The sequence below is a fragment of the Oncorhynchus gorbuscha genome, linkage group LG26, assembly GCF_021184085.1.
Source record: "Oncorhynchus gorbuscha isolate QuinsamMale2020 ecotype Even-year linkage group LG26, OgorEven_v1.0, whole genome shotgun sequence".
NCBI lineage: Eukaryota > Metazoa > Chordata > Actinopteri > Salmoniformes > Salmonidae > Oncorhynchus > Oncorhynchus gorbuscha.
Window position 1 is genome coordinate 27,460,127 of NC_060198.1, and position 22,945 is coordinate 27,483,071.

The 22,945-nt window shown below is 43.0% G+C and overlaps 2 protein-coding genes and 1 pseudogene across 3 annotated transcripts; all 3 read right to left on the minus strand.

Annotated features, from left to right (window-relative positions):
• Positions 1–3,038: 3,038 nt before the first annotated feature.
• Positions 3,039–8,916, minus strand: LOC124015688 (2',3'-cyclic-nucleotide 3'-phosphodiesterase-like). Of its 2 annotated transcripts, none has more exons than XM_046331090.1 (5): positions 8,749–8,916; positions 6,552–7,279; positions 5,414–6,434; positions 5,172–5,299; positions 3,039–4,551 (listed from the first exon to the last, which is right to left on the minus strand). In XM_046331090.1, exons 2-5 carry the CDS (start codon positions 7,257–7,259, stop codon positions 4,090–4,092), a joined length of 2,319 nt encoding a protein of 772 aa, XP_046187046.1. In that variant the 5' UTR covers positions 7,260–7,279; positions 8,749–8,916; the 3' UTR covers positions 3,039–4,089. The 2 variants fall into 2 exon arrangements, with proteins under 2 accessions (XP_046187046.1, XP_046187045.1); XM_046331089.1 differs by having other exon boundaries at positions 5,414–6,428; positions 6,468–7,279.
• Positions 8,917–9,848: 932 nt separating this feature from the next.
• LOC124015349 lies at positions 9,849–13,885 on the minus strand (annotated as a pseudogene).
• A 5,356-nt stretch (positions 13,886–19,241) lies between these two features.
• Positions 19,242–22,631, minus strand: LOC124015912 (heat shock 70 kDa protein-like). Its single transcript, XM_046331395.1, is given in 4 exon segments — positions 19,242–20,100; positions 20,103–20,267; positions 20,270–21,352; positions 22,231–22,631. Coding segments are annotated over 3 exon segments (1,929 nt in total). The 5' UTR covers positions 21,330–21,352; positions 22,231–22,631; the 3' UTR covers positions 19,242–19,396.
• Between the last annotated feature and the right edge of the window lie 314 nt (positions 22,632–22,945).

The window sequence follows — 22,945 nt, forward strand, 5'->3', positions numbered from 1 at the left end:
AAAAAGTATACTTTAAGGAAATGTTTATATATATATTAATGTTTAGCTCACATAATATAATTTAAAAGTATGCATTAAGGTGTCTTTAATATAATAAATGTGGCAAAACGAGTGTAGACATTAATAAATGCATTTTATAGCTTCCAAAATATATTTTACAACGGTGGGGGTGTCAAGATGGAGGCAGGGTGGCTTCAACACAACGCCCGAATGAATCATCTACTGTATATATAAACCTGATTTTAGTTGAATTTGAAAATGGTTAAGGATTAAGGTTAGATAAGGTTTGTGGTTAGGGTAAGGGGTTAATGTTAGAGTTTAGGGTAGGGAAGTCCAAAGAATCCCAGGCCATAATCATTTTTTACCTATCCTGCACATGCACTTATCACTTGCTTTTTTAAAACTCTCGTCACATCGTTTTGTATTGTCTTGTGCACACATAAAGAAATTCCAAATAAAATAACGCTAACAACGTTTTTTTAGCAACACCAGCAGAATGGCTGTCTAACCAATGCAATATATTTTCTAGGATAGATAGTACATTATAGTATGACGAACAGAACCAGGGTGATACATTCAAATGTGTAATAAAATCAGACCATTTCAAGGTGGAGCAATTTCATTTGGAAGGAGCAAGACTCGTTTGCATCATATTAGTCAGATGAGCCAAGTGCCCTGTACAGTCAGTGTGTGTAATCCTCAGTCTAGTGCAGCTGGCAGTACAGACCTTGGTAAGAGTTGCAAATTCTTTCTCTCATACACACCGGTGGGTAAATGATTGATATCAAAACTTGCACAGTTGTGGTGCAATATGGTGCAATGGAAGGTGATGGCGCACCACTAGACAGTCTGACAATTGGGTCATTCAACTCAGAGCCTCTCCAGAGTAAAATGTAACGAAGGTAGGATTGTGTGTGTTGTAGTGGGGTGTTCCAGAGCCTTTGGCCTTGGATACACTTCCTCAAAAGTGGATGCAACCAGTATGCCACTTCAGTTTTGGGAGATTCAAACATTGACTGGCCTGATGAGAAATATACTTCAGGTCATGTTCTCTTCATACATTTTACTAATAGTATCCGGAGGCTGAGTGCCATCTGCTGGTCAACTTCTCCAGCTACAAACAAAATGGCTGAGTCTCACTGTACAGTGTCAATAGTCAATAGCTTCCTAACTGTTAAAATGGGTGTGCAGCGTTGGCGACACGTCATTCAGGGCAGCCCCACACTTTTAGCACCATGGTCTCTTGCCTGTTTTGCATGTTATTTTGGCATTAATACATGTCACATATCAGTTTGCAAATGTAATACAAATCTATATATATCATTGAGTTTATAACGCCGCATATAAACATGGTCTACTTTTTGTTTTCTTGAGTAAGGCAGCTCCAAAATGCAGGTGTTTCTGCCAAGCTCAGTGCTTTCTCTGGTGGTGGGGCAAGCTGTGATTGGCTCAGTATTCTGTCACTCATGTGGACACTACGTCACCGCCATGTCTAAGGGTTTAGCTCTAAAATTCTAGCCCCTTGGATGCTGCCATAGAGTTACATTAGAAGTGCCCATCCAAGAAGGCTCAAGCTCATTGGCCACAGATAAAATTATGTCAAATCCTGTTATATCTACAGTAGCTTTGATTGGACTGATCATCATTCAACATCATACTTTCAAAATCTTAGCTGGCAGTCATCATGAATCAAGTCAACAATCTACTGGCTTAATCGTTGTCATATGAAGAGAAGTAATGAAGAGAAATGATAGATACAACGTATTGGTGCTCATCGGCCATTGGACATAAATGGCCGATGGAAATCGCAAATTCAACAATGAGTGGTTTGGAAGGAATCAGTGGCTAACTGCAAGCATTGCAAAGCAATCATTCGGCTGCTATTCATTGGAGTGGCTGTAGTTGTGTGGTCCCAAGTCTAAGATTAAGGGTCTCTTCCTAGTTCAAAATTATAAACATTCAACATTGGCCATGCTGTCAATGAAGCATGATTTATGCCATGCTCAAAAGTGCAAAATCAGACGTTAGTGAGTTGAAGACAATTGGGAACTCTGGAAAAACTAGCTACGACTGGGAAAACATGTTTTGAATTTTCATCCAACTTGGAATTGTAGACCGGGAACTCGGGCCTCTTTCTAGAGCTACGACCTGAATACCACTGACGTCATCATGATTAAACTTTTTCTTCCTCCCCCGAGTTCCCAGTTGTCTTGAAAGCACCATAAATCCAGAGAACGCCAGACTGACAAAATTTGCCCACGAAGGACCACCGCTCCACCTTCCTGTTCAAGTGAGCACAGCACAAGAGTCCAAAAATGTGTGGTATGCTGCTGCATAAAGGATGTAATATGCCAGGGATATATGTATACTGTAGCTAAGAAAGTAATACTATGTTGTGTAGTAAGCTGTTAGTAGCCAATGTGCCTCACCCTAATATTTTAGTCTATTTTCACCTCCTGTTCTGACTTGGGCACATGTAGCCTATAACCTGTTGAGAAATGTAATCAAATATTGTAAAGAGCTGTCATGGGCTGCTTATATGCCATCTTTATGCTACAGTTCTGACTTTGTGTACAGGGAGAGCACTGTAAGAACGGCCCATGTTCTGAATTCTGTCACTGTACATTTCAAAAGTGCTGAACATATAGTTGACGTCGGTCCAAGCATGCTCATGCCTTTATCGAAATTACAACTTGCCTCTAATCTTGTCGTCCCCTTATGCCATAGTTTGTACATCTCAAATGTCAGTAGAAACCACATTTGTTTATTAAGTCACTCATTACAGCAGTTGTTTAAAAAAAATAATTTAAAGGCAGTAAATGAGGCTGAATGAACTGTTTCGCTGCCAGACAAGGCTCTGCTGACAGCCAGGTGGAGCAGTGGTAAAGTGCAAAGAATGTATTGTTTAGTGTTGTGGCTTTGCTGGCATGGATCCCACTTGCCCCACCAAGATTTACATGACAAAAATCACAACTAGTGTACAGACAAGGCCACAGTCTTGAACCGGGTGTAACAGTACACATTGCATTAAGACAATATTTGGCGCAAAGCAAATTATTTTATTAAGTGTACAAAACATGTGCAAAAACAGTGACTCATTGGAAGAACTAAACAAGCATGGCTTTGCCCTAAGAAACCTACACATCAGTCATGAACAGACAGCAGATACATACAAGTTGACATGCAAAACCTAACTGTGGTTGACAGAAAGAGGGATGATCCCAGGCTGCAGTCTCCTATACTACAGAATTGTGGCCTTGGTTTCACAGCATTTGATAAGTACCAAGTAAGTGCCAGCTAATGAAACAAACTGCACATTCATCAGCATTCTCCCTTTGATTTCTGTAGCATCGTGCAAAAAAAAGAAAGAGTTAATTAGGAATGGCCTCTGAAGGACATTCACAGTTCAGCACATCAAATCAAGCACACACAGACACCCTTTTTGGCCCATGAGCTACTTGTGAACTTACCCAACTCTTTCCTTCGTACCAAACATACAAACACATGGCTAAACTGACCAAACCACAGGAAATGACTGAAATAGATGTGCAACTTCTTTTGCGAACAAGCTAAATCATGACTAGAACTACATCTGCTAAACCTGGCATGCAATGAAAACACTATGAGCCACTCACACAAAACATGAAAATATCTAAATGCTTAACACTGACATATGCGGAAGGTTTTTTTAAATATAGTGTTAGACATGAATTGAGTAGGGAAAATAGTGGTCAAACGGTGAGAAGCGGTACTAGGAGAAGCAGTACTACATCTGTCAAAACTGCAGCTGAGCCATGAAATCAGGCCTAGTCTTCAGAAATCCTATCCAATTGCAACTATGCCACTAAAAACGCATGACAAGACACTGAACAAGATGCTAAGCTTGACCTAAACTGTGGTATAAAGGCCTCTTGGGTTGTGCAGCAAAGCAATAGAGAAAGGCACACAGCTTGTGAATTTGGGGTGGGATATCCAAGACGCCTCCCAAACCCCAAAAGTAGCACAAACACACAAACTTCCCCACAGACCAATCAGAACACTAGTACGCCACTCATCCAGAGCCATCCATTTCCACCTTCCCCCTCTCCTTTACAGTATGGTGCACTTTTGCTTCTTCTTCTTGTCCCCGTCTTTCTTGGTCGAGTCAGCCTTCTTGGGCCCGTAGAGGCTGGAGAAGCAGGCCTGGGCGGAGATGGGCTCCCTCAGACTGAGTAGCCACCTCCCCTTGCCGTAGTAGGCCAGGGAGCCGAGCTCCATCTCCTCCACCAGCTCTCCCTCCTGACCCTCTTGCTGCAGCGCTAGGATCTCCAGCAGGTCGAAGCCCGTCTGCTGTGGCTCAACGCCCTCCGCACAGCCCAGGGTGATGTGGGCACGGCTACCAGCGGGCAGGGTGGCGGCGGCCGGGACTACAGACACCACCTCCTCAGCATCGGCAGGCCACAGGGTCAACTGATCCTCAGAGATTGAAACCCGGGCACCAACAGTGCGAGGTGTGACGAAGAGGGCACTGAGGGACAGCTCGAACGCAGAGCCATACAACTCTTTAACAGCCTAGAGTGGGAAAAGAAAATGGGTTATTTCAAAATGGATCCCCCGAAAAGTTAAAAATACATTTAAACAATGCACTGGTCATCAGATTTTAAAATAGATAAAACAAGGCCAATATGAGCGGTGTGGTAAATAGGATGAGGTTGCATTTGACAAATAATTACCATCACCAATATACACAAAACAAAAATAAACGCAACATGCAAAGTCTGTCCCATGTTTCACGAGTTGAAATAAAAGATCCATATGCATTTTGCACAGATATGTTTATATCCCTGTTGATGAGCATGTCTCCTTTGCCAAGACAATCCATCCACCTGACAGGTGGCATATCAAGAAGCTGATTAAACAGCATGATCATTACACAGGTGCACCTTGTGCTGGAGACAAAAGGCCACTATAATTTGCAGTTGTGTCACAACAATGTCAGATGTTTTGAGGGAGCATGCAATTGGCATGCCTCCCAAGTGGGTGGGCCCACCACTGCCCAGTCATGTGAAATCCATAGATTAGGGCTTAAATTAATATATTTCAATTGAGTGATTGTCTTATATGAACTGTAACATCATTGAAATTGTTGCATGTTGACTTTATATTTTTGTTCAATATACGTTCAGACTTACTGGTTTGTCTGCATATTCCTTGGCTCCCTCAGCCTTGCCATAGTCACAGAATTTGGTAGTGCAATGAAGAACGCCATTGGCTTGGAAATACTGCTCCAGGTCCACCTCTTTCTCAGCCTCAACAGTGACTGAAAAAAACAAAACAAAGCAAGCTCAGTTGTCGCAGTCAAGCTCAAGAGACTAAAATCAGAGTCAGATATAAACAATAGGAGTCTATCATAAGACTGTTGTGCTGTACTCACAGTCAGGCAAGTGCTTCTTGAAGGCCTCAAGCGTGTCCAGCGTCTTCAGGAAATCCATGGACGTGCACCTGACCTTGTCCTGGATGCCAGGGAGAAGGAACCAGCCAAAGAAAAGGGGTAGGGACGTCTCCTCAAGAGGAACTTTCATAGCCTGGATCTGGGCCTCCTCTAGCCCCCGCTGAGTTCTCTTGGCCAGCTGTGGCAAGTCTCTGCTCCACTCAGTGCGGGGCTCCAGAAACATGGCCACCAGCCGGTGCTGCTCTGCCAACTCCCCAAGACGGGCCAGCCGATCATGGGTATGGTTGGTGTCATCCACCACAATCACTTGAGCAGATGTTCCTACACTGCAGCAGGCTACCACAGCATCGTCAAAAGCCTTGTACCCATCTGCCGACGCGTCTGGACTCTCCGGTTTCACACCATGGTCATCAGCACAGCAGACCGTGCAGAGACCCTGGTAGTTATCTGCAATGGCACGTGCCAAGAGGCTCTTGCCGCTGCCGGGGAGGCCTCGGAGGATGATTAGAGTGCGAGAGGTGCGAAGTGTGGCTTTGGTCTGCTCATGCTCCAGGAAGGCAAAAGACAGGGTACCAGGAGCGGGAATCTGCTCGACAACGTCGGCCTTCTGCTGCTCCACTGCATCTGCCTCACCTGCTGCCCGTTTCTCGGACTCTACTTCTTTAACAATTTCAGCTTCTACCCGTTTCTCTTCCATCACAGCCCCAGACTCCACTGGTTTCTCTGCTTCCACTGTCTTCACAGCCTCAGCCTCGACTGGTTTCTCTGCTTCCACTTTCTTCACAGCCTCAGCCTCGACTGGTTTCTCTGCTTCCACTTTCTTCACAGCCTCAGCCTCGACTGGTTTCTCTGCTTCCACTTTCTTCACAGCCTCAGCCTCGACTGGTTTCTCTGCTTCCACTTTCTTCACAGCCCCAGCCTCGACTGGTTTCTCTGCTTCCACTTTCTTCACAGCCCCAGCCTCGACTGGTTTCTCTGCTTCCACTTTCTTCACAGCCTCAGCCTCGACTGGTTTCTCTTCTTCCACAGCCTCAGCCTCGACTGGTTTCTCTGCTTCCACTTTCTTCACAGCCCCAGCCTCGACTGGTTTCTCTGCTTCCACTTTCTTCACAGTCTCAGCCTCGACTGGTTTCTTTGGTTCCGGTACAATTTCAGCTTCGGTCTGTTTGTCTGCCTCCACTTCCTGTACAGTTTTAGGCTCCGCTGGCATCTCTGGCACCACCGCCAACACAACACCAGATTCTGCCTGCTTCTCAGATTCCCCAGGCTCTTTCTCTTGGAGCAGTTTCACGTCCTCAGATTCTGGCTGTGTGACAGGCTCGGGCGCTGCCTGCACAGACTGTTTAACAGCCTCTGGGACGGGTTCAGCCATTTTCTCTGGCGCAGTGTCAATGTTATTCTCTGCTAGAGGCTCATCTAAAGGCAGAGGCTCTGGTGTTCTCTCTGGCATTGGCTGCTTTTCAGGCACTGTGGTCTGTTTTTTGTCTGGTTCGAAGTACAATGCTGTAGCTGACTCAGAGACCTCTGAGCTCTCTAGTTCTGGTTGTTTTTCTGGGTACTTCTCTGCTTTCGTCACTTCTGGAGATGTCTCTGGAACCTTCTCAGGAGATTCAGACATGTTCTTTGGTGATTTTTCTGCTTTAGGCGCCGTCTCTTGCACTTCTTCTGACATTCCTGACAAACGCTCCATTTCTTGCCCATTCACTGGAGATCCTGCAGGATCTATTGGAGAGTCGAGTTGTGACTGGGGGCAGTCTCCTGCTCCAGTCTCCTGTTGCTCTCGAGTCTCTGACGCGGTGTCCAACACCTGGTTCTGCTCAGCATCCATATCTGGGTTCCTCAATGGACCTAATGATAAACACGGGTTTAGACAAAAGATTTGCACCCTGAAAATACATACAATAATAATGATACAAATTAAACTCATACAAATGCAATACTTGGGAAAACAGGAAATGTATATTTGAAACTGTACAGCGTAAACAATGAAATGGTGCTGGAATTCCTTTAGAACTTCCAAGCTGTAATATATATATATATAAATCTTCCCTTGTGCAAAGATTTGGGATACCACACTATCACTTTCTGAGGGAGTCAAATTATCTCTTCTGGTATTTCTAATAAGACTTATAGGGAGCAGCAGACTCCTTATATAATTACTGTACTGCAGCGGTTTCTCTGTGGAGTCCTGCCGAATCAGAACTCGTTGTGGGCAAGGCCTCCACCGGTTTGCGTCCTGGACATCAGATTATTCCGAATAATAAATCAAAGTGATAAAGGGCATTGGGTGGTTGGCTTGGCTCTATCGACCTTGATTACTAAATGGTTTAAGCACAGCTGGCATCTTTGGAGTGGTATGTGAGACGTGGATGTGTGTGTAAAGCATGCCTTCATGGGCTCTGAATTCTCAAAACATCCACATAATCGGCGTGAACTACTGCCCGTCTTGCATTATACGTGTAGGTGGGAAACACGTAATTGGGAAACAAGCGTCAATTAGAATGCATTAACATTAATCCATAAAACCAATAATAAAAAAAATGCATCAGCAATTTGGTACTGAATTAGGTCGATTAATGAGCGAGGTTCAGATATAGGTTATGCAAAATCGCCGAACAAAAAGTAGCGGCGTGCGCTCAGCCTCCGGCGACTAGGCCGGGGTGAGAAATTAACACCTGCGACTGATTATACCAGCCTTTTGTGTGGACAAGGGCTCGTATATCCGCTTTTTAAAAGCACTTGAATACAAATATATATATTTTTTAATCGTCAAGGAAAGTATGTAGAAGTTATATTTTTTTGAGTAACAGACGGTCAGTAGCGCAATAGCCTACATGTTCGTGAAATAAGATTAATATATATTTTTAAAAAGCATGGTCATCCCCGTTACAGGCTAGACAAGTTCACCAAGAAACAAACGACATTCGAAACAGCACATCGAAGGCCAATATTTATGGTGAGTGAATCTTCTGTAAAAGATCAGATGAGAATGTTTTTAGTGCGACGGTGTAAACGCGGCTTCTACCGTGTAACAATGAAATGATGAAATGATGAAACGGGGAGTGGCTGCAATGCAATCACCACCCTAACAGACAAAACAAAATCAGCGTGGCAATGTCATGTCCAAACTCAAGATGCCACGTTTGAACAACAGCAATAGCCTATTTCAAAGCGAAAGAAACTAGATTTGTCTGAAAAGCCAGATTTTGATCACTTCGGTCAAATTCCAAGATCGTACTATATGACGAGCAGCTTCTAATCGGGCTAACTATGATATTGACATGAATGGGACGAGATTACCGACGGCGTTTTCTTACCGTGCCTGTTGTGTCAGGAGTATGCCGCTGACTCTGCAATTTAGGCGTTTTCAAAGCTGGAAAGCAGAGGACAGTCGGCGCTGCGCGCAGAAATCTGCCCCCAACACTAGGAAAGAAAACGGAAACTACGGGCTCTTGAGCACGCGCAAGGTTTAGTGCTCTTGAGGGTGGGGTGTTTTCTATCGTTTGCGCGCCCCCGCTCTTATCAACGCGAACGTCCCATCAATGACAACGTAGACCTGGCTCCTGGCTGAGAAGAAAATTACATATGCGTTTTGTTGAATTTAAATTCCGTAAACCATGGCAATAATGCCAGGGAGTCTGATAATTCATGGCATAAGTGACAACAATGATACATTTTGTATTTTGGCAGTTTGTGATTTTAGGTCCTCATCCACAACACAAACTCCTTGAAAAACAAAGCTCTGTGTACATTTTCCCCCCAGAAATGCATGTTCTGTAAAGGAAATTTGCTCAAGTCTGTGGACTCTATGAGATCAGATGTGTCTGATCAATGTCTGATCTGATAACATGGCAGGATGTCATAATACCCATATAAAGGGAATCAGCTACTTAGTGAATCACAGAATTGTCAGCATGCCAGTTTAAAACAATGTTATCAGAGTGCAGAAGTAAAGGGAACGAGCCTTGTAACCAGGTAGAAAAACACTACAGGGAAACGTGTACACGGTTCTAAAGAATTGCAGATGATCTTTGACTGGGTGCATTGTGCCAGTCAGTACATGTCTGTTGTTTTCGTCTCCAATGGCCTGCTTACATGCACATTGGCACAGGCAATTAAACCCAAGTTACCCAACACCTGCTAACAGGCTCTGCTGAAAAATGTGCCAGATCAGCAAGATTTCACAAGTTTCATAAGGCAATCCAAACACATCTTAACCATCTTTCTAACCTATATTTCCTTATATAAAGCTTCTGGGCCATTCTCTCTCTCCCTCTCTCAGATAGTTTTAATTAGATTACCAATACCATGTGTGTCGAGTGCCAACGACTCAACACACAGTAATTGCTTTCTGGATCATTAGTCGGTGGCACGTTACACTGCAAACAAAGAGGACTCCAAAACAACTAGGCAAGGCTTAACAAAACGCTTTATTAAACGAGACACTACAAAACATTACATTGGAAACGCGCATGTGTTGCAGTACTACAGGAAACGCATCAATGAAAAGGAAGACATCAACTTATACTTACACAGCTGTAATGATTGAATTCCTGTGTAGACGAATAATACATTTTCAAAGTAATGCATCATAGCATAATTCAATTATGTTCACCACCCAAGTGAAGTCCTTTCCTCAGCTGTATCTCCTAAGTTTATTCTGTAAGGGGTATGTACATTTTGTATGTGTGCAATTGTTCCATACATAAAATAAGCAAAGCAAATAAAAGTATACAACAAACTCAAGTGGAGGTCGGAGAAGCATGTTTAAAATAGCGCTTTTTATTACACTGTCCTTGACCATCTGTCTGTGGCTACTCTTCAGCCATCTTCTGACGAGCGCTCATAAACATTGCCTTGTCTCACGGAGAGCTTACATAAGGGCATCAAATATTGCATCAGTGAGCCATTGTGATTTGACAATAGGAAAGAAGTGACATGAATTGACAAGGATGTTCAGGTATCCTTCTGGATGGCATCCCTAGCAGGGTCATCCTGGAGAACCGTAGCCCTGTCCAAAGCTCTTTCAAAGTGCGCAACACCCGATTTAAAGTTGACAAGCTTCACTGGGAGGGGACACAGAATGAAAAGACTGTTAGGACCAGTTCGATGCTTTGACCAAGATCAAGTAGACAAAAAGACTAATCACAGTTTCCATGAAATCATCACTTGTGTCCCCAGGTTGTAATTCTAAAGAATCAGCATTGATATGCTGTCCACATCTGAATGTTCTCATTCAATCCCATAAACGTCAATGGAAAAGGGATACCTAGTTAGTGGCACAACTGAAAGCATTCAACCGAAATGTGTCTTCCGCATTTAAGCCGACCCCTCTGAATCAGAGAGGTGCGGGGGAGGGAGGGGGGCTGCCTTAATCGATGTCCACGGCATCGGTGCCAAGTGAGCAGTTGTGGGAGTTTACTGCCTTGCTCAAGTGCAGAACGGCAGATTTTTCCACCTTGCCAGCTCGGGGATTCGAACAACACTGTCCCAACACTCTAACCTCTAGGCTACCTGCGAGTGAGCGAACGCCGTAGTCCCGGGCCGACCATTGGCCAGCGGGATCTTTTCCTCCCAGCTGAGAATGGAGAAGGAAATACACAAACAACAGTGAATAGAATACGTACATTAGGAGTCCTTTGTATTCAACTATTTGCTTCATCACACAACCCAAACATAAAAACACAGATGTGCCATATACTTTGAGTTTCCACCGACGCATCAATAGCCTGTGGGAACTTTCCTATTCTGGCGTACACTTGGCCAACATTATCACGTGCCCTTGACTTTGCGTCTGGGGGTTTGCTGTTGGACAACAAAGAAAGAGGGAAAAAAACAGTGTTAAAACAATAAGATGCAGTGTGTGAAAAGCACTTGATTTGAAATGTGGGACGTTAGAAAAATCACATACGCTCCCCTATGTGTTTATTTTGGATAGTGAAGCTAAAACTCTTAATTTGGCTCTGTACTCCAGCATTCTGGACCTGAGATCAACTGTTTTATGAGCCGACAGTACAGAATGTCACCTTTTTATTTGAGGTTATTTTCATACGTATCTGTTTTACCTTTTAGTTATAAATGCACTTTATGTATCTTGTCCCCTCGTTTGAAGGTGTCAAGTATTTGGACAAATTCACTTAGTGTATTAAATGGAGTCAAAAGCGTAGTATTTGGTCCCATATTCCTAGTACGCAATGACGACATCAAGCTTGTGACTCTACAGACTTGTTGGATGTATTTGCTGTTTGTTTTGGTTATGTTGTGCCCAATAGAAATGAATGGTAAATAATGTAGTGTCATTTTGGAGTCACTGATTGTAAATAAGAACAGAATGTTTCTGAACACTAATTAATGTTTCTGAACACTAACTAATATGAATGCTACCATGATTAAGGATAACCATGAATGAATCGTGAATAATGATGAGTGAGAAAGATGTACCAAAGATCACACCCCCAATACATGCTAATAAGAGTTTACCGTTGACCAGGATGTATTGTTAAGCATCAAACTACCATATTCATCCTTGGGTCTGTTCTGTCTTATCAGCATCAATCTCTTCCAGGCTCTTGAGTACAAAACGGGTGGGATCAGAGGGAGGGTTCTGCCGGGTCTTGTTCCACTTCTGCTGCATGAGCTTGCGGTCTCTCTCCCGCGCGTAGATGGGCTTCTGCTGGCGCCAGAAATCAGTGTGTGTGTCCAGATAGGTCCTGCAGTCTCTCCCCTCCCCACATATTATTTATGACCTGAGTGGAATATTTGCCCTTTACCACACACTGGGCTCTGTAATTCATGCTGATAATAATGACTGTGTAAAGAGAATCAAAGGACACGTAAAGGCCAATTCTCCAGATAGGGTATGTGATAAAAGAGCATGTTCCCAAGTGTGACAGTGTATTGCTTGTGTACTGAAACTAAGGCAAAAGAGTGAACATACAGGCTAAGTAAAATATTTCTGGCTGCCCTACCTTCATATTTCAGTCGCTTCTCCTTATCGCTGTAGAGCTCTCCCAGAAGCTGCTTGGTTGTCTTCTCACTCTTAGGCGTCTTCTTGTTCTGCTGCCTCAACTCCCTTCTCAGGGGGTGAATCAGCCCCTTCGGCCGTCCCTTCTTCCCCCGCCAATCAATCGCACACACGGAACTCATGCCGAGGATGACACGCATGTAGAGGTGGGAGGAATTATGAAAAAGATGCAGCTCGTCGTCTCAAGGCTTTACCATTGACTCACCTCATCGGCCTTGTGGAAGAAGGACAGGTCGCCCTTGTTTTCCAGTTTCACAGACGAGGAGGGGCCTGAGGTGGTAGAAAGGTACGATATTTAGAAAACCAGATGGAAAACTCACAAAAACTGCATTATGAGAACAATGAGGTACTCAATCTGTTGGTCTTTTACAAAAATATTTTTGACCCAGTACTTACAGCCCACAGAGTTGTCGATAGCCTCTTGGGCCTTCTGGATTCCCAGTCTAAATTCCTGCAGCTCTGGCCACTGTTTGTGCCCCCTGTGGTAAAACACCAGGGCAAACTCAAAGTCTCCCATGGTGTATAAAGCTTCCGCTTTCTGATACAAACCCTGGGAACGGAGGGATACAAATAAATCAATGGATTTTGCTTGGGAAATGATGACTAATCAGAAACAACAGTGTGCCCTAGTGGTCATTGAAAATAAAATAAAAAAGCTTTGAATTTCAGTACAGTAGTTGGCCAACAGGGGGATTACAGCTGTTCCGTTCCAAACAAAACAGACAATACAAAGCTTCCCTCAATAACGGCAAACACTGGCTGAGAGACAATACAATGACTGCTACACAATAATGCCAAAGGCTGAAAATAGAACAGGGCTGAATAATGATGCCCAATGTTTAAACTGCACCTTTAAGAATTATTTGTCCTCTTTGAGAGAGGCAGCTGCGTCCCTCAATGCATTATCAGAATCTCCAATCTTTACATAACACTTGGATCTGGCAACCAGACAATTTTTTGTCATGTGGCTGAAGAATCAATGTCTGAAAGAAATGTATAAACTGTCATTAGCTACGAATACAAACTTGACATACATGTAGTGTAGACTTGAGGTAGCAAAAAAAGCCACTGACTGAGAAGACAGCCCAAACGACTTGGCAACCAGTGCGTGCATACGTTTTCGATTGACAGCTGTGTAAACAGAATAAATTGTCTAAATGCATATACACAGAGATTGCATTCAACCACACGCATAACACTCAGCAAATATATTAAATAGTCATAGCTAAATAGCTAGCTATGACTGGCTAAATGTTTACTGTTTAGCTATCATTAGAGCTTCCCCAAATATATCATCTATGCTACTAGTCGTTTCCTGGACACCCGCGATTCAATCAGATCACTCATTACACAAACTCCACAGCAGGGAGAGGTAATGCATCTTTTGTCATGTCACTCCGAGCATGCGCACACTGCATTGTTAACTTGTGCTGCCCAGTCCCCAAGAGGGCACGTTCGAGCGGATCACTTTTGTCGCCCTTTCAAAGTGTGTTGCATTATGGGGATAATAATTCTCCGACTTGCGCCAACATGTCAACAGCATGAACATTACAAAGATCATGTGATCAAAAAGTCATGACGTTTTGACTGCAGTCAACTGCACGTTTCTGCAGTGCATCTTCATAACGTCATCCTGCAGCCATCGCTTGTATTGTTTGGTTATGATTTCAGTTTGTGAGTGTGTAACATGGGGTTTGGGAGACATGTTTTTTTTTCCCTCAACATGATAATGAAAACATTTTTAGAAACAATGGCAACACTGCCATGTTGATCTGAGCCTTGCTGTTGGAAAACCACATTAGTGTCTGCCTTTTGGCTGTGTGGACTCGACCCTCGGGACCCAAAAGGTGCACGTTATGCTTTTTAACGTAGCACTACACAGCTGATTTAAATAATCAACTAATCCTCAAGCTTTGATTCATTTGAATCAGCTGTGTAGTGCAAGGGCAAAAACAAAAATGTGCACCCATTGGGTTTACAATTGCACTTTCATATCAGTACATCATTTTGCTTTATTTGAACTAATGATAGCTAGCTACCAGTGGAGGCTGGTGGGAGGAGCTATTGGAGGATGGGCTCATTGTAATGGCTGGAATGGAATAAATGAAACGGTATCAAACATACGGAAACCACATTTGACTCCGTTCCACTGATTCCAATCCAGCCATTACACAGAGCCCGTCCTCCTATAGCTCCTCCCACCAGCCTCCACTGCTAGCTATCAAGTGGGTGGACCAGTTTTCCCAAATGTGAACATTGTGTAAATTAACATCAAGTTTTGCTTGCTAGCCAACCAACAACGTCAATGCCGCTATCAAGACAATACGATATGAAATATATGAAACTGATCATGACCAGATTTCATTTCACTGCGATTGATTAGTATACATGCATTAATACTTGTATACTGTCAATCACTGAAATGAATTATTTGCATTGCTGGCTTCATTAAAAATGGTTCATCTGATGGTCCTAGCATGGTTTCGAGGCCTGTTCAGAAACCTTGAAAGTGTGGTGTCAAATGACACTTTGGTAATGAATAAAGTTAACTTCATAGCTTTTACTGGTAAGGTTAATAATACAACTCTGGTTGTGGAAAGCAGAAATGCCAGGTTGAAGGTTATTGTGGAGATGGCTAAAGATATTGAGGGTAACAGATGTCACTGTTGAAATGGTTGTTGACATGCTGAACAATCCTAAGGGTGGAGTGTTTCAGCAGGCTATAAATCAAGTTTAATGGGGTTGGGGAGAGGTTTTGGGGGAGGGGGAGGGTGTGGTAGAAGTTAGGGAAGTAGTGGTTCCCCTTGCTCTGCAAGGGCCGCAGCTTTTGTGGAGCGATGGGTAACGATGCTTCAAGGGTGACTGTTAACGTGTGCAGAGCGTCCCTGGTTCGTGCCCATGTCGGGGCGAGGGGACGGACGTAAAAAGTCTATACTGTTACACCTACATGGCGGACAATTCAAGATACAAGAACCATTTGAACAGTTTGCTACGACAGCGGATGAAGGAGCGTGGAGATGTGGAAATGGACAGTGGGGAAGAAGTAAAGGAGTGTAGAGGGAAGCAATGTGGTGAGGAAGATGGCCGTCAAATACAAAAAGGCTCTCCGGTAGATCCAACATTTAACCTGCTGAGTTCGGGCCTCTTCCCGATGATGACAAGGATGGTTCTGGAGAGAATGGATCCTTGCCTTCTGGCTCATGCATATGTGATGTCAGGACGGGTGGAGAAGAGGTTGGGGACTGTTGAATCTGCACCATGCGTCTTGGGCCAAGAACTTTGATTTGCTATGCTCTCCGGAGCTGAGCGCAGTTGAAAGGAGTGATAACTGGTGTGGTGTTAAATGTTGAGAACCAACTGAAATGGAAGATTCCCGGTGTCTTTGACGCCTGCCGTTTGGTGTGACGCAGACCCGGTGGAGAGCGTGGTGAAACAGAGAAGATGCTGTCAGTCCTGCTGAGTTTTGATGCAGTCTTTACCAGACAATGTCAAGTTAGGAAGTGTCAGTTATCCAGTGGGAGCTTTGGTCCCGACCCCTAGTTTGGTAACAGCTGCTGTACAGTAACCGAATAAACATCTGCATTTTGAAATAGTATTTTTTAAATGAAATTATAATATATTTTATTAACAAAAACACAAATATGTTGATTAAAACGTATTGCAGATGTTGTGTTTTCATTTTTTGAATACTGGGCTTACAGTAGTAATGGACGTGGATCGCAGTTCACACCTTCATGAGAAATTAAATTGGACAATAGCTAGCCGAAAGGCTCATAATAGCTAATTGTTGATGGAAACTTATTTGAATGATTGTATAGAAACACACATGCCACATAACAAACTGTGATCGTATAACAAAATAAACTATATCATAAACTGCCTAAATGGCACCCTATCAATAATTAGTTTAGGTGAAAATATGGCTTAACATGTTTATTTACCACAGTGTGAAACTTGAGTTTTAAAAAAAATGCAGTTTTCCACCCACCCATTAGAAAGAAAAGAAGGCGACTCATTTCTTCAATATTCATTCATTCAGTTAAACCAATAAAACTGTCTTGTGGTCTTACTGCAGGCCCGCAGTATTTCTTTCACGCTGGAATAGATGTGCTCAAATATGCCCTCTGGTGGTCTGAATGAGCATTAACGGCAACAACGGTTGACAGTAAAATACTATGATCTCACGCACATTAAGGTACCTTACCATACCGCACAGCAGTACAATGCAACTACTAAATGAGGACACCCTTCACACTATATACACAGCAGTGCCGGTTGGTGCCGTTCAAGATTATGGAGGATTTTGTTTGATTACCATGGCCTTATTTCGATGACTGTCATTCATATTCCATATTCCATATATTCCATATTTCATATTCCCATTCACCCAGCTCAATGTCACATCAATAGGTTTAGGCTACTCAATGATACTCAAATTGTCCCTAAATCAATCAAGAGATTGCTACAACCTATAGCCCAGAAATGAAAGTTTATACCGTAGGTGCACAGGTCGAGAGACAAATTGGAGTGATCAAGGTGACAGGCAGAGACATCCCACCTTGCACACTCTTGCCTGCATCTAGCTGATCTGGGGTGTATAATCTTTAGTCCAAGTAGTTGCAAAACGTTACAAAAGTTTATATTGGACAAATTCAGGTAGGTCCCACCCCATTGGGGCGGCAGCGTAGCCTAGTGTTGCGAGTTCAAACCCCCGAGCTGACAAGGTGTCGTTCTGCCCCTGAACAGGCAGTTGATCCACTGTTCCCAGGCCGTCATTGAAAATAAGAGTAAGTCAGTCAGTTCTTAACTGACTTGCCTGGTTAAATAAAGGTAAAAATAAAATAAAAAATCTGTTCTGTTTAAGAAATATTTTGCAACAGAATCGGCAGAATGAATACACCCCTGATCACACACACACAGTTAAATTTCATAGCAGCCACATTGAGCATTATCACTTTACTTGTTGTAAAATTCATTCTCGCATCTACAAGCTTTCCTCCTCTCAGCGTTTCCCTTCACTTGTGGACTTCAGTACACAACACAACAGCTATCTGTGACTAGGCACAAAAAACTCTCCTTACCAAACCGGTCACACCATAACCACTAACCGCTACACAACCTACATCGTCACCATATCAAGGTTATAGTAAAACAAAACCAAATAGAACCAACACATTAGTAAACTCACAATCCAATCCCAAGTGTACAATCACGCATTACAGTGTACAGCAAGAAGTTTAGCAGTTAAACCGGCAGGCCCCGGTGTCCATACATTTATAAAACCAAAAGCTTACATAGACTTGGAAGAGTTGCAGTGTTGAATAGCCTTAGCCAGCTAGCTAACATAAATAGCATTTCTCTCTGTTTGAGTCAGGTTCTTTGGGTAGAATAAATGAGCTGCAATAGCTAAGTGAAAGGTAGACTGAGAAGAAGAAAAAAATCACATGAAATATAGCAAGCTCTCTCTCTATGCTGCTTCAACTATTGCCTTTCTCTCTTTGAGTCAACTACTCACTGTAGTGCTAGCTAGCTGTAGCTTATGCTTTCAGAACTAAATTAATTATCAGATCCTTTGTATGGAAAACTTGTTAGTTCATACTGCAAGAGCTCTGATAGGTTGGAGGATGTCCTCCAGGTGTTGTCATCATTATTGTGTAAGTCTATGGAATGTGGTGAGAACCACAAGGCTCCTAGGTTTTGAATTATTGAAGTCAATTTACCCAACGAATTCGCCAGACAAAGGCTATTTCTTTTACAAAACAACTGGCCATTGTTTTATTAGAAAGAATATAGCCCTTTATAATGTCCACTTATGTTCATATGCTGTATATAATATCTTAACGTTTTAAAACAAAATAGATAAATCATTTGTCCAGCCTTTGTTGCTACGCTTGCAGATGTCCATAATATGCTGCAACCCTAATCAAAAAGTATTTATCACCAAATAACAACAACTTAGCTATAGGTTGTTGTGACATTTGAACTTAAAACATGTTTTTCATTGAATGAAATAATAATTGTATGGGTGAACACCTTATAGTTTCATTGTATTGACATTCCCAACCTTATATACAGTCGTCCGTTTTTGTTCAAAATATGAAGTTATTGAAACTGAAACACTGCATCCTGAATGGGTGGAGGCAGCAAACAATGTACTAGGCCAGCCACAATTTACACCCTGATTGAAATATGTTTTGGACTACCAATAAATGTATTGGTGAATTATATTAATCATGCATCTATTCTGCCAACAATACCTTACTGTACAACATGGAATTTTGAGTCAAATAGAACCTTCTTTTTTTTAAACCTCTTATAAAGTTGGTTTTGAAGCATAAACTGGGAATTTTATATGTTTTACTGATATTATGATTGTCCGTTTGTATCATATCTGCAAAGTAGTTCAAATGCTGTCAGTTCCACTTTAAATACTTCAAAATCAGTCAAATATACAGTATTTGGTTCTTTGAGCTTGACACCAATAAGTACAAAGTAAGGAAAAATGTGACCTGTAATTGTTTTTTTTATATGTGCCAGAAATGTATTTGTGCCTCTTTTTCCAAGAAGGACCATAGTGATTGTATCAGATGTTATCGCAGAATAAACATTTGATAAGCTAAACATTGTGGCCATTAGGGTGTCTTCACTTGTTCTCTCAGGTGGTTTAGCCGTCTATCAAAGTTTTGTTTACAATATTTCATGGTATTGTGTAAAAAATGTGAATAATCAATGTGTTATGATGAGAAGGAATTCAAGAAAACAGCCAAACAGACCTAGAAACATATTTAAATACATTTTATTTGCAATGTCCAGCAATGCAATATGGTATGAATCAACAGATGTACAGTGTGTTTTTACAAGTACAAAGTATTTCCTGAATAGTAAATTGTATGCAGTGATACTAATGCATTTTGAAAAGTCCTTTATAAAAATCCCTGACTTTAGTCAATCTCTTCAATGGTTGGGCCTTGGGAGCTGTCACCAGAGCTGGTCCGTGCCTGATCTCCACAGCAACCTGTGGGCATCCCTCCCTGCTGGTACAGCTTGGTAATGATAGGCTGGCATACTTTCTCCAGTTCCTTTAGCTGATGCTCATACTCCTCTTTGTCGCCCAGCTGGTTGTTCTCCAACCAGGAAATGGTCTGGTCGCACCTGTCCACCACTTTCTTTTTGTCCTCCTGGCTGATCTTGCCTTTCATGTTGTCGTCCTCCACGCTGCTCTTCATATTGAAGGCGTACGACTCCAGGGAGTTCTTGGCAGCTATCTTCTCCCTCTGTGCATCATCCTCAGCTTTGTATTTGTCAGCGTCCTGCACCATCCTCTCAATATCCTCTTTGCTGAGCCGGCCCTTGTCGTTGGTGATGGTGATCTTGTTCTCTTTGCCCGTGCTCTTGTCCACCGCTGATACGTTCAGAATGCCGTTGGCGTCGATGTCAAAGGTCACCTCGATCTGAGGGACTCCTCGTGGGGCAGGGGGGATCCCAGAAAGCTCAAACTTCCCCAGGAGGTTGTTGTCCTTGGTCATGGCTCTCTCTCCCTCGTAGACCTGGATCATGACCCCGGGCTGGTTGTCGGAGTAGGTGGTGAAGGTCTGGGTCTGTTTGGATGGGATGGTGGTGTTGCGTTTGATCAGGGCGGTCATGACCCTCCGGCGGTTTCGATGCCCAGGGACAGGGGAGCCACATCCAGCAGCAGAAGGTCCTGGACGTTCTCAGACTTGTCGCCAGACAAGATGGCCGCCTGGATGGCAGCGCCGTAGGCCACCGCCTCGTCTGGGTTGATGCTCTTGTTTAGCTCTCGGCCGTTGAAAAGTCCTGCAGGAGCTTCTGGACCTTGGGGATCCGGGTGGAGCCTCCGACCAGGACGACGTCGTGAATTTGGGCCTTGTCCATCTTGGCATCCCCGAGGGCTTTCTCCACAGGCTCCAGGGTTCCCCTGAAGAGGTCGGAACACATTTCCTCAAAACGAGCCCTGGTGATGGAGGTGTAGAAGTCGATGCCCTCAAAAAGAGAGTCAATCTCAATGCTGGCCTGGGAGCTGGAGGACAGTGTTCTCTTGGCCCTCTCGCAGGCTGTCCTCAGCCTCCTCAGAGCCCGCTTGTTCTGGCTGATGTCCTTCTTGTGTTTCCTCTTGAACTCCTCCACAAAGTGACTGACCAGGCGGTTGTCAAAGTCCTCCCCTCCCAGGTGAGTGTCTCCAGCTGTGGCCTTCACCTCAAAGATCCCATCCTCGATGGTCAGGATGGACACGTCAAAGGTGCCCCCACCCAGGTCAAAAATCAGGACGTTGCGTTCCCTGGACATGCCTTTGTCCATGCCGTAGGCGATGGCTGCCGCCGTGGGCTCGTTGATGATCCTCAGCACATTCAGCCCAGCGATCACTCCAGCGTCCTTAGTGGCCTGTCTCTGTGAATCGTTGAAGTAGGCAGGGACTGTGATGACTGCATTGGACACCTTCTGGCCCAGGTAAGCCTCAGCGATCTCCCTCATCTTCACCAGGACCATGGAGGAGATCTCCTCTGGGTTGAAGGATTTGTTCTCACCTTTGTAATCGACCTGAACTTTAGGCTTTCCTCCGTCGCTGACCACCTTGAAGGGCCAGTGCTTCATGTCGGCTTGCACGACCTGATCGTTGAACTTTCGGCCAATCAGGCGTTTGGCGTCGAAAACGGTGTTGTTGGGGTTCATGGCCACCTGGTTCTTTGCTGCGTCTCCGATAAGTCTCTCAGTGTCTGTGAAGGCCACATAGCTGGGTGTGGTCCTGTTGCCCTGGTCGTTGGCGATGATCTCCACTTTGCCATGCTGGAACACCCCCACACAGGAGTAGGTGGTGCCCAGGTCAATGCCGATAGACGGGCCTTTAGCTGATGACATCTTGATGGTTTGGAGTTAGTTGCCTAGAAATGAATGAAATAGTATTTTAGAAATTGATATTATTCTACGAAAACCTAGGTGCAAGTAATGACAATCTGCACCAACAGAGATGTTAGCATAAATATACTTGAATAACAACCAGACCTGGGTTCAAATACATGCGTAATTAAGTATTTCTAATTCTTATTTTCTGTGTATTTGAGTGTTTTCAAATAATGTGGCCACTTCTATTTAAAGTATTTTCAAATAATTTTATTGTAATACTATTTTAACTATTTTCAAATACTTATCTCCAAATAAATTTCAAATACAACTTCGAACAAACAATCCTGGGTTCAAATGCATGGAATATTTAAATATTTTCATTTTAAAATACACTTGTCTGTGTATTTGAGTATTTTCAAATACATGGTAATACTTTCCAAATGTACTGGTATTTTAAAGTCCTTGAAAAACAATAATAAGCATTTGAACCCAGGTCTGAAAACAACACTGTTGTCAATGTTTGTGTTATATATCAGTGTTAGACACAATCATTTCTACTAATCTATTACAGAGAAACTATTTTCACAAACAGGCCTCCATTTTTTCTATGAACACTCCTGAATAATATTGTGTTATCTTCACAGAATTAGAGCAATGATGAACAAATAACTAATTACAATAAAATAATAATATGCTACAAAACAAATGTAGGCATAGTCTGTCCGATGAATATTATTATAATATTATATGTTTATAATATTATTACTTTATTAGTTAACCAAATATTCTGGCATAATGTTATAGCTAAATCAGCTATGTCCACACAACCAACATAGTATCATTGTTTATTCTATCAAGTTTATAACTGTCACAGCCATTATAAAAATAGGGTCCTGAATGAATTCCCTTTACTTACAGTTTATGAATGTAGAGGTCTGTTGAACGTATCTCTTCTCTTTTCTTGCTTTCTTTTCCCTTTAGTATTCTCGTTGAGTCGATGTTTGAATCTGAATGTACTGGTACTGAATGTACCAGAATATATACCATCCCCATTACCTAAAAAATAGCACTCATGATTTCTAGCCATTTCTCGAACTCTCCGACTACATTGCTCAAGAGTGCGCAGCATTCCTGTGCAATGACGCAGGCTGCGAGGCGTATGCAAATGAACGTTCTCGTTATTTCAGAGCGTTCGAGAGGCGCGGAGACCTGTCCAGAACGCACACACACAGCACACTAATAGTGAAACCATTATTTGTATTGATTAAAATGATCAAAAACCGTTAATGATTCAAATTTCAACACAAATGAAACAGCATCCGGTTCAATCTTATTCAGTCGACATTTCAGTCTATCGGCCACATTGCAGTTCCTCAACAGTTCACGAGATGTCAGTCTATACGTTGTTTTCTCACTAATTATTTTTTTTCCACCTTTATTTAACCAGGTAGGCTAGTTGAGAACAGGTTCTCATTTGCAACTGCGACCTGGCCAAGATAAAGCATAGCAGTGTGAACAGACAACACAGAGATACACATGGAGTAAACAATTAACAAGTCAATAACACAGTAGAAAAAAAGGGGAGTCTATATACAATGTGTGCAAAAGGCATGAGGAGGTAGGCGAATAAT